The following is an 11,338-nucleotide window of genomic DNA, read 5'->3' as shown; positions in this document are numbered from 1 at the left end:
TTAGTACTGGACAATTTACACCTTCTGACTCCTGAGCCAGAAACGGCATCATTATCCAGGGGCCATGGCAGAAAAATAATGCTCTGCTGAGATGGGTTTCTACCACAGTTGGGTCCAGGTGGGGCCATGAGCTAAAGTGGGCGGGGCTTAGTTCATCCAGGTTGTGGGATCCCAGCTACCCCAATTCCTTGGAACCTGACAGTGTAAAGGCAAAGTAGGAGCTACACTGCACTGTGTATTCAATCTACATTAACCTTGACTCCACACTCTTATTTCACACACACACCTCTTAAGTAACCCATTCCTTCTGTGGTCAATTTACTTTTATGTTTCTCCTCTCATATCAGCTCTCACTTCCATATTACAAAGTTGGGAGAAACACGTAGCCATTCTTGCTTCCCCTCTCCTCCCCGCTATGTTATTTCATGACATGCCATATATTGTGCTCATAAGATCCAGCCAGAAATGAATGACATGTATGCTTTTAAATTGTTTTTAATAGATCTTTTTAATGGTTTTGACATTGACGATGTTTTTATCTTTGTTGTGAGCTGCCCAGAGTCCTCCGGGGAGTTGGGTGGCATACACATTAGACGAACAAACAAGCACACACACAAGGAAGAGGGGTCTTGTGTAGTCTCGTGCCCTATTTTGAACGTTTTCAATAATCATCTTGGGGATTCGCACTTGGGGAATATGGACGCAGAAGAGGGACAGATTTGTTCAGCCAGCTTTTACAGAGGGTACGGTTGGCCAATGCTGACTTCCATGACTTTCCCAATCTAATTTATTTATTAGACTTGTATGCCGCCCTTCTCTGAAGACTCGGGGCGGCTCACAACTTGAAGAGGTCTGGACTTCAATTCCCAGAATTCCCCCAGCCAGCATTCGCTAGCTAGGGAATTCTGGGAGTTGAAGTCCAGATATCTTCAAGTTGCCAAGGTTGGGAAACACTGACTTGGAGAGAACTAGAAACCAGGTCTTTCTGCTCCTACTATCTGGGTTGGTGCTATTCAGAGGCATCAGATTAACCTCCACAATTTCTAGTCGGTAGAGGCGGGTGGGAGCTAGTCCAGCACGCTGGGAAGGTCACCAGGTGTACTAACATGTGAGGATGCCTTGGGAGACGGGGAGAGGGGCTATCTTGGGAGACCTGCCATGTAAGAGAGCTGTCTTCGGAGAGGGGCGACATACAACTCTAATAAATTATTATTATCATTATCATTATTATCATTGCTATCATCATCATTATCATTATCATTATTATTAGTCCACAGCTGGAGCGTGGGTGGGGCGAGAGGCCCAAGGGAGACCCTCCCCTTGTTTCTCAGCCTGTAAAGGTGCTGGCAGGAGAATTATACCTCCAGACTTGCAAGAGTCTATGAACGTAACTTTACAAGAAAGAAGAATTAACTTATCTGGTCATTTTTCCTGCCTGGTCCACCTGGTAAGGTTGAAACCAGGATGGAGATGGTGAATTTAATCCGAGTACGGGAGCTAAAAACCACTATATACAATTTTACACTTTGATTTTCATTGGCTTTTATTTTTGGTAACTTTATTCTGTTATATCTAGTGTGTTTTGGTAGTCCCCCAGATTGTTTAAATAGCCTCTAGAAATTCAACCTGAGGACATAAATTGTGTCTTTTCACATTCTATAGGAAACCAAACCCCTAGTGCAGTGATGGCGATCCTATGGCACAGGTGGCACGCGGAGCCATATCTGCTGACACGCCAGCCGTTGCTCTAGCTCAGCTCCAATGTGCATGTGTGTGCTGCACAGCTGATTTTTGGCTCGCACAGAAGCTCTGGGAGGGCGTTTTTGGCTTCCAAAGGGCCTCCAGGGGATGGGGGAGGACGTTTTTACCCTCCCTTGGCTCCAGGGAAGCCTACTGAGCCCACCAGAAGTTGGGAAACAGGCCGTTTCTGGCCTCCGGTGGGCAGGGAAGCTGTTTTTGCCCTCCCTGGGGATTGAATTATGGGTGTGGGCCCTCGTGCATGCGCAACCCCTTTTGGCACCCGAGGAAAAAAAGGTTCGCCATCACTGACCTACTGCATGCCATCAAGGGGAATAAAGCAAAGTTGAAACTGCATTTTTTGTAAAGGTGGAACACACACGAGACAAACTTGTAAGACAATACAAATACAGAAACCATCACAACCCACCCATATCACCATGTACCTGTGCAACAAGAGGCCCCCACCCTGGAAAGAAGAGGGGCAGTAAACTGAAGGATTTGGGCTCATCGCCGGCTCAGTGTTCACATTGCAATTACCACCAGAAAGGGTCAGGGACCCAATTTCCCCCACCCACCAGGTCCAGAACCTGGACATTCCGCATCACCCATCGGCTTTAGGTCCAGTAAATGCAGCTGCTGATCCTGAGCCAGGCAGGCAGTGAAACATCTGGTTGTTTCAGCTGGAGATGCTGAGAAATGAACTCCAGACTTTCTGCTGCGCCCTCAGCCCAGCGCAGCCTCAAAGCCCTGCCAGGGACCCACAGCTCAAAGACAGAGGGGCAGGAAGCACGTCAAGTGCCCGAGGCACTGCAACCCCCAAGGTGGTCACTCCAGAGATCGGTAGACTTTTTATGCACCCTTGAGCCTTGAGGCAGAGCCGAAGGGTCCATTTACATTGGTGTTAAAAATATCTAAAAATTAGGATTCCATTGTGGCAGCTCTTCTTCTTCAATTCAAACATCAAACTGGTGATGAAGTCGGCAGTTATTGCATGGACAAAGTGGTCTTTACATTTCTACGTTAGAACTAAAAATCAGAAGAGGGAGAAGGGGAAGTCCATCTGTGGCCCCCAAGAGAATTAGTTCCGTTTATACAAAAAGAGCCCAACTTCATGCAATTCTAGGTCGACCCATCCATAATAAGGGGAAGGGGCTCCCAACTGGGCCCCAGCCCCTCCCTCCCTTCATCCCCCCGTATTGCTACATCAGTGCTTCTTCATGGAGGCCCTGCTTATGGTCGGGGTTGGCCTCCTCATCCTCAGCTGGATCGTTTTCATCCCCGGACTCCACGTAGATGGGCCAGTCGTTGTCCGGGTCACTTTTTTCCAGCCCTTCGGAGGAAGGCTCCATGAGGCTGAGGTTGATGGGCCCCGGATCCTTGTGCGTGGTGGTGACACAGGTGCAACTGTCGCACAGGCCAAAGCGACGCAAGCCCTGAGTCAGGCTGCTGGTGAACGTCCGTCGGCAGCCTTTGCAGATGATGGGCTTGTTGGACCGATGGACCTGGAGGCACAAAGATCAAGCAGGATGGTCAGCCACAGGTGGCCGGGGTGGGGGGGTCAGAAGGGCCCTTGCGCAACTTTGAGTTGTGCACTGGTCGATGCCATTCCTAGACCAACACACCAGAGGGGGGCTGCTAAGGTGGGATGGTGAGGTGTGCTCACCCCCTTGGCTCTGAGTTCTAGCGGTGTCCAGCGCAATTCTGCTACTGCACCTGGGCAGTGGGCAGGTAGCGAAATCACGCGTGGACAAGCAGATGGGGCAGCATACAAATCCAATCAATCAATCAATCAATCAATCAATCTAATTATTTATTAGATTTGTATGCCGCCCCTCTCCGAAGACTCGGGGCAGCTCACAACAACAACACTACAATATAATACAAATCTAATATTAAGAAAAACAAGTTAAACCCCATTATTACTAAAAACAATCAATACTACACAATCACACCACACTCAAATGCTACAAGTCAGAAGGGGGGGATTAGTTAAATAAACAAACAAACATCCTTCCCCCAGAAGTACAATTGGTGTATGAAGATGGAGCGGTCAAGGGCTTGGTATGATTATGTTCCTGCTGCCTTGATGGGATGGGTGCAGGAATGGGTTGTGTATGTTAATGTTGTGAGGTGCCCAGGGACACCCAGGTGTGCGTTTGGTGGCCATATCGATTGGACCAATGAACAAACAACGTGGACGATGCCCCAAACTCTGTGTCCCGCATCAGGCCCAGCCCTTTTCGAAAAACCTCCCCGAAATCCCTTCCACAAGTGGATCGCCCGCTGCGATGGGAACACGACTTCCGCTCTCCGATGGGCGGGTGCAGCCGCCGTGGCACTTACGCTCAGGGCGTGGCTCCGGAGGTGCTCCTGGCGAGTGAAGCGCTTGCCGCAGACTTCGCAGGGGTAGGGCCTCTCTCCGGTGTGGGAGCGGATGTGGCGCTTCAGGATGCCCTTCTGCTTGGCGGTGTAGGGGCAGAACGGGCACTTGTGCAGCTTGATGGGCACCACGAGGACGTCACCTTTGGGGGAGGGGTGGGAAAGAGCATTGGGCACCGTTTCCAACGAGAGGGTTTAAAAATAAGAGTGCAAACCTTTGGGAGGGGAGAGAGAATCCCCTGGGGCCCTCTGCTCGCTACAGGATATAATCAGTAATGGGCAGCCAAAAGTTTTATTGCCACACTGTGGGTGTGGCTTATTTTGTGGGTGTGGCTTAATTGTCATGTGGCTGGGTAGGAGTGGCTTGCCGGCCATGTGACCAGGTGGGAGTGGCTTGAACAATCATCGTTCAAGTGAACTGTTAAGTCCTCGACTTACAACCTTCCCAGTGTCGCTCACTGGGGTGACAATTTGCTTCACGTTTCCCGCGCTCTCCTTCCTGGGTCGTCCCCCCCCACCTCAGGCTGGGTACTTAGGCAGGAAACGAACCCCGTGCAGGGAGAGAGGAGCTGACCCCTCCTCCGCTTACCTGAGTCCTCTCCATACCAGTCACTGTGAAGGTCCATCATGGAGCTCATGGGCAAGCCGGCATCTTCTGGCCGGCCCTCAAAGCCACGCACAAACGGGTGGACCATCTCGTCTTTCCTTTGGGAGGCGCTATTGCGCAGCAAGGCTTCCAGGACCTGCTTCATGTGGTAGCTGCTGCACGCTAGGTCCAGGGCCGGTCCCCCGTGAAGCCCCTCCTCAATCTGCTCGATGGTCAAGGGGGTGGGGTATGGCTGCAGCCGTCCCCCAACTTCCACCTCATCCACATCAAACTCGACCTTGGGCTCGATCATCTTGGGCACCGAGGAACTGGTGCCATCCGGAGACTCGCGGCCAGCAGGGTCCCTGGTCAGCAGGTCCAGGTGGTGATGGCAGCTGCTACAGTCCCCACAGGGGGGAGGCCCTTGTGGGCAGTCCGGGGCTCCATCCTTGTCTGGCAGAGAGGAGGTGGAGGCTGAGCACTGGGACTTCGCACTGCGGGACGGGCCTTGGCACGCGGAACTGGCGGAACTCCCGCTGTCCGCCTGGTAGAAGGCGGCTTCCCGTTCGATCTTCCTGCAGATGTCCAGCGATGACCGGATGTACGTCTTGCAGAAGTTGACCACGTCAGTCATCTGCAAGTAGCTGGCGGCGGACATGACCTCAATCACGTTTTCCCCACAAAGATCCAGCTTCCCCGAATAAAGGAAGTCCAGGATAACGGAGAAGGCCTCCGAGGTCACGATGTCCAGGGAGGCTGTGCTGTGCCGGCCGCTGTCCTGGATGTAGTGGATCAACAAAGCCCGGAAGTAGCCGCTGCTGGCAAAGAGAATGTTCTTGTGGGCCTTGAAAATCCTCCCCTCCACGATGATGCTGCAGTCGCAAAAGAAGTCCCTCTTCCGCTGCTCGTTCAGCTCGCTCAGGAGTTTGGCGTAGTACGACTGCATCTCCATCACGGCTCTGCAGCTCCGAGCGCTCAGCGGGGCCTGCAAGGGAAAGGAGGACCAAGCGAGGTCGCACAGCAGCTCCAGGGCACAGAGACCGGGAGGCAGCGGAGGCCGAGGGGGGCTGCTAGGGTGGCAGGGTGAGGTGTGCCCACACCCATGGCTCTGAGGGCCAGTGGAGTCCAGCGCAATTCTGCCACTGCACCTGAGCAAGTAATGAAATCGCACACAGACACGCAGGGCCCCTTCTCCTTCTGTTCCTGTGGAGCAGTGTTTCCCAACCTTGGCCACTTGAAAATATTGAAGAGAGCCGGGGTGGCGCAGCAGGTAGAATGCAGTACTGCAGGCCACTGAAGCTGACTGTAGATCTGAAGGTCAGTGGTTCAAATCTCATCACCGGCTCAAGGTTGACTCAGCCTTCCATCCTTCCAAGGTGGGTAAAATGAGGACCCGGATTGTGGGGGCAATATGCTGGCTCTGTTAAAAAATGCTATTGCTAACATGTTGTAAGCCGCTCTGAGTCTAAAAAGAAGGGCGGCATAAAAATTGAATAAATAAATAAATATTTGGACTTCAACTCCCAGAACTCCCCAGCCAGTGAATGCTGGAAGTTGAAGTCCAGATATCTTCAAGTGGCCAAGGTTGGGAAACACTGCTGTGGAGCACCTGCAAAGTGGTTCTTTCTTAGACCAAGTGGGAGACTTTGCAGGATTGTCTCTTACACACAGAGGTGGGCTGCTAAGGTGGGACGGTGACGTGTCCTCGCCCCCTTGGCTCTGAGTGCTAGTGGCGTCCAGCACAATTCTGCTACTGCACCTGGGCAGAGAGGGAAACCACGCAAGCGGAAGCAAATAATAATGCTGGAGCAGGGGCGCACCTGTGTCTCCGTGTGCAATTCTGCTACCTGCCCAGGTATGGTAGCAGAATTGCTCTGGATGCCACTAGCCCTCAGAGCCACAGGGGAGAGCACACCTCACCGTCCCACCTGAGCAGACCACCTCTGAGTCCTTCCCATTCATTGGGCTCAGTGGCCCCAAATGACTGAGATATTCAGCCCAGGAGATTGACAGTCAGGATTAAGTCACCAAGTTCAGAGAAAGGCAACTCTGGTGAAGCCGCAGCAGCAGCAGCAGCAGCTCCGGACATTGTCCAAACCAGAGGTGGGCAAAGCAGGCTCTTCTAGGACACGTGGACTTCAACTCCCAGAATTCCTGAGCTGGCACGATTGCTAGTTCAGGGGAAAGATCAGAAGCAACGGGAGAAAATATTATTTGACTGAAAGAGTAGTAGATGCTTGGAACAAACTTCCAGCAGTGGTCAATCCACAGTAGCTGAATTGAAACATCCCTGGGATAAACATGGATCCCTCCTAAGATAAAATACAGGAATCAATGCCGTCAGTCTTCTATCTTTTCTGTACAAACCCACGGGTCATAGAAGAGCCATCCTGGCCTAGCCCTGGTCTAACCAGGATCTGGTCAACAAACCCTCATTCCCAGCACCCAGCGAAGCCCCCGCCCAGCCCAGCGCCGGGAGCTCCCGCGTCCCTCCGAGGTCCATTGCAAGCCAAGCGCCGCGTCGCTGCCCGGGCTCTGCAGAAGAGCGCAGCCTCGGTAGCTCATCCGCAGACCGATCCCAGGGAGGTGGGCAACGAGGCGGCCCTGAGCGCTGCGGGTTCGAAGCCCGAGAGGCGCTGCCCGCCCTCCCTCCCTCCTTGTAGGCGCCGCGCGGGTCCCCGGGGGCTCCTCGGAGGTCCTCTAGCCCGACCTCGCCCTCGGCACCAGCCCCACCGCCGCCCGCCCAGTGAGGCGGGAGGGAGGCCGGCTTGGAGGTGGGACCACCGCGCCCCGGCAGCCTCCGGACGGAGGGAAGGAGGGAGCCGCAACAGTCGCCCGCCGGGCTTCCCCGGCTGAGCAGCGCAGCCTCACCTGCCTCGCCTCGGATGCCGCCTGGCCGCCCCGCCCTCCTCCTCCCGCCCCGCGGACACGAGCGCGCGCGCCCCCGGCCACGAGCACCGGCAGCCCGCCCGCTTGCAGGGGCCGCCCACCCGCCTCGGCGCCAATCGGCAACGGAGCCCCCCCCCTCAGGTGGGCTGCTCAGGTGGAAGGGTGATGGGTGCTCGGCCCCGCGGCTCCGAGTGCCGGCGCAGTCCCGCCACTGCACCTGGGCAGGTAGCACAATCGGGAAAATACACTGCTCCAAAAAGAGTAAAGGGAGCCTTCAAAGAACCCATCCAGCATCCGAATGGATGAAATGTTCTCACTGAATCCTTTGTTCTGTACAAAGTTGAATGGCACAACAGCAGGTGGAATTGATGGTCAATTGATGGAAGGGAAAACTTCAGAAGAGAAGGATTGAGGGGTCGGGGTTTCTGACAGTCTCCAAATGGGGGAACAGTGCAGTCAGGCGGTAGGGAAAGGGAGTCGAATGCCTGGCTGCATAGCTAGAGGTCATACAAGCAGGAAGAGCGAGATTGTGATCCCGCTGTATAGAGCGCTGGTGAGACCCCACTTGGAATTTATCTCCATCCTAAGATAAAATACAGGAAATAGTATAAGGGCAGACTAGATGGACCATGAGGTCTTTTTCTGCGTCAATCTTTAATCTTTCTACGTTTCTATGTACAAGATGTGGGCAGCATGCATAATCAGGCCCCCTCCGTATTGGGTATAGTTGATCAGCCAGTTACAAATCCATCTGGTGGTGATGCTGTCTACCCCACATTTTTCTATCTTATCAAGTAGTAGTTTGTGGTCCATTTTATTAAATGCCTTACGGAAGTCCAAGTAAATTACATATTCACAGCATTTTCGCTGGTCCACTAATTTTACCTTCTGCTGTCTGCCAGACTCAGGATGTATTGGACTATCACTCCCATCTACACGGGGCGACCTTTGAAGAGTGTTCGGAAACTTCAGATCGTGCAGAATGCAGCTGCGAGAGCAATCATGGGCTTCCCTAGGTATGCCCATGTCACACCAACACTCCGCAGTCTGCATTGGTTGCCGATCAGTTTCCGGTCACAATTCAAAGTGTTGGTTATGACCTATAAAGCCCTTCATGGCACCGGACCAGATTATCTCCGGGACCACCTTCTGCTGCACGAATCCCTGCGACCAGTCAGGTCCCACAGAGTGGGTCTTCTCCGAGTCCCGTCGACTAAACAATGTCATTTGGCAGGACCCAGGGGAAGAGTCTTCTCTGTGGCGGCTCCGACCCTTTGGAATCAGCTCCCTCCAGAGATTAGAACTGCCCCCACCCTCCTTGCCTTTCGTAAACTCCTTAAAACCCACCTATGCCGTCAAGCGTGGAGGAACTGAAACATCTCCCCCTGCCTATGTAGTTATTTGTGTATGATATGACTGTATGTATGTTTTTATATACAGTATTGGGGTTTCTTGTATTTTTAGACTTTTTAAATGTATTATTGTTATTTTAGATTCTAACTATTAGATTTGTTATTATATATTGTTTTTATCGTTGCTGTAAGCTGCCCCGAGTCTACGGAGAGGGGCGGCATACAAATCTAATAAATAATAATAATAATAATAGTAATAATAATAATAATAATAATAATAATAATAATAATAATAAATCCTAAATCAGCATAAACCAAGTAATCTGGGGGGCCCAGCTGAGAAGGGTTTTTCTATAGTGTTCCCTCCACCCACAGTTTTCCTTTTAACTCATTCCCTTAAGTTCACATATTGTATTAACTTGGTAAATCTGTTTTGTGGTTGGATACATTCTGTCACACTGTTCCATTGCAGTTATTAACTTTTATTCACTCCACCCTCATTGAGTCCTCATGCAGCTTTGACCCAGGTCTCATCTCATTTGATCACACATTGTCACTTGAGCATCTCATTCCTGCTTGCTTTTACTTCTCCACCAAGGTCCTCCTACAATGTAAGAAGCATTTTGCTATATTCTTCATTTCAGATCAATCCCTGATCTTTCTCTCCTCTTCCCCATCTCCAATACACCTTCAAACCCAAAAGTGCGGAACTGTCTGCTGCAGTAATATGTTTGACTTGACTGCTTTTCAACCTGAGTTTCTTGCTGAAAATGCTCTTACTGTAAGTGTTGCTTGTATCCTAAGATTTTTATTAATATTGTTTCTTCATTGCTTATTTGACCCCTGTGACAATCATTAGGTGTTGTACCACATGATTCTTGACAAATGTCTCTTTTTCTTTTATGGACACTGAGAGCATCTGCACCAAGACAAATTCCTTGTGTGTCCAATCACACTTGGCCAATAAAGAATTCTATTCTATTCTAGGCATGGGGAAGTTGAGATAGCTCTTCCCCCTAGGCCATTACAAGTTATGCATGGCATGTTTGTGTGTATGTTTGGTTTTATAATAGGGGTTTTTAGTTGTTTTTTATTATTGGAATGTACATGTTGTGTTTATTATTGTTGTTAGCCGCCACGAGTCTGCGGAGAGGGGCGGCATACAAATCCAATAAATTATTATTATTATTATTATTATTATTATTATTATTATTATTATTATATTCTACTGGCTTTGGCTGATCTCCTACATCCACTTCTGCTCAACACAGACCTGGGGGGAATCATCTAGCAGAGTCCAGGCCTCGTTTTCCCACAGCATCAGGCTCTTGGTCTGGGGGTGTTTACTAGTGTGGCCATCACATGCTTTAGCGCCAGAAGACAGCTTTCCTTCCTGTTTTGGATATTTTGTCTGAATCCACCTCAGGTTGCCAGTGTGTCCCACAAATCCTTGAGGCGTTCTGCATCCTCTGGAAATCACACAAGAGACCTGTGCAGACCCTGCAAAATGAGTCTGTTTTATTTGTATTTTGTTTAATTTCATTTCACAGAAGGGGGGACATGATCGAAACATTTAAAAATGTTAAAGGATTAAATACAGTGATGGGCTATCAAAGTTTGTGGAGAGGGGTGGCATAAAAATCCAATAAATAATAATAATAATAATAATAATAATAATTATTATTATTATTTTACTACCACACTGTGGGCATGGCTTATGCATTTTGTTTCAACAACTTTCAGTACAAATTGGGTGCTCTGGGGTGGAGCTCCATTTCCACTACCCCACTGCGTCCTCCCTCCTTTGGGCAGTAGCCCAACCCTGGTAAATAAGGTTCAGGAGGGAAGTGTTTTTAAATAGGAAAGTGAACCCAAGAACAAGGGGGCACAATCTGAGGTTAGTTGGGGGAATGATCAGAAGCAACGTGAGAAAATATTAATTGACTGAAAGAGTAGTAGATGTTTAGAACAAACTTCCAACAGAGGTGCTTGGTAAATCCACAGGAACTGAATTTAAACATACCTGGGATAAACATAGGTCCATCCTAAGATAAAATACAAGGAATAGTATAAGGGCAGACGAGATGGACCAGGAGGCCTTTTTCTGCTGTCCATCTTTAATGTTTCTATGTGAGAAGAGCCTGGAGAGCTGCGTGTCTGGGATGCCCAGAGTCTCCGGTTTGTGCAGGGGAGGGTGGGCTAGAGCAGTGTTTCCCAACCTTGGCAACTTGAAGATATCTGGACTTCAACTCCCAGAATTCCCCAGCCAGCGAACTCTCTACGAGCCTTTCGAGCAAATAATTTGACCCTCGGCAGCCGCCGTAGCCGCAACTCGGAAAGCACCACCGAGTTTTTCTAAATACAGCAGCCGTTCCTTGCGCCGGATTCCGGT

At 50.4% G+C, this 11,338-nt stretch overlaps 1 protein-coding gene across 1 annotated transcript; it reads right to left on the bottom strand.

Moving 5' to 3' along the window:
* Positions 1 to 1,530: 1,530 nt before the first annotated feature.
* ZBTB8B (zinc finger and BTB domain containing 8B) lies at positions 1,531 to 7,651 on the bottom strand. Its single transcript, XM_070764866.1, has 4 exons — positions 7,577 to 7,651; positions 4,709 to 5,690; positions 4,084 to 4,262; positions 1,531 to 3,242 (listed from the first exon to the last, which is right to left on the bottom strand). The coding sequence occupies exons 2-4, from the start codon at positions 5,655 to 5,657 to the stop codon at positions 2,940 to 2,942; spliced, it is 1,431 nt and encodes a 476-aa protein (XP_070620967.1). The 5' UTR covers positions 5,658 to 5,690; positions 7,577 to 7,651; the 3' UTR covers positions 1,531 to 2,939.
* Positions 7,652 to 11,338: the final 3,687 nt, after the last annotated feature.

The sequence above is a fragment of the Erythrolamprus reginae genome, chromosome 11, assembly GCF_031021105.1.
Source record: "Erythrolamprus reginae isolate rEryReg1 chromosome 11, rEryReg1.hap1, whole genome shotgun sequence".
Lineage (NCBI taxonomy): Eukaryota > Metazoa > Chordata > Lepidosauria > Squamata > Dipsadidae > Erythrolamprus > Erythrolamprus reginae.
Note: the sequence above shows the minus strand (reverse complement) of the source record. Positions and strands in the feature narration are given on the sequence as shown.

Bases quoted from the DNA above. Each gene is read 5' to 3' on its own strand.
- ZBTB8B (XM_070764866.1), bottom strand. From the start codon at position 5,657: ATGGAGATGCAGTCGTACTACGCCAAACTCCTGAGCGAGCTGAACGAG. The intron at 4,263-4,708 runs GTAAGCGGAGGA...CCTCCCCCAAAG, and splicing joins CTGGTATGGAGAGGACTCAG to GTGACGTCCTCGTGGTGCCC. The intron at 3,243-4,083 runs GTAAGTGCCACG...TTGTGCCTCCAG, and splicing joins TCCGGAGCCACGCCCTGAGC to GTCCATCGGTCCAACAAGCC.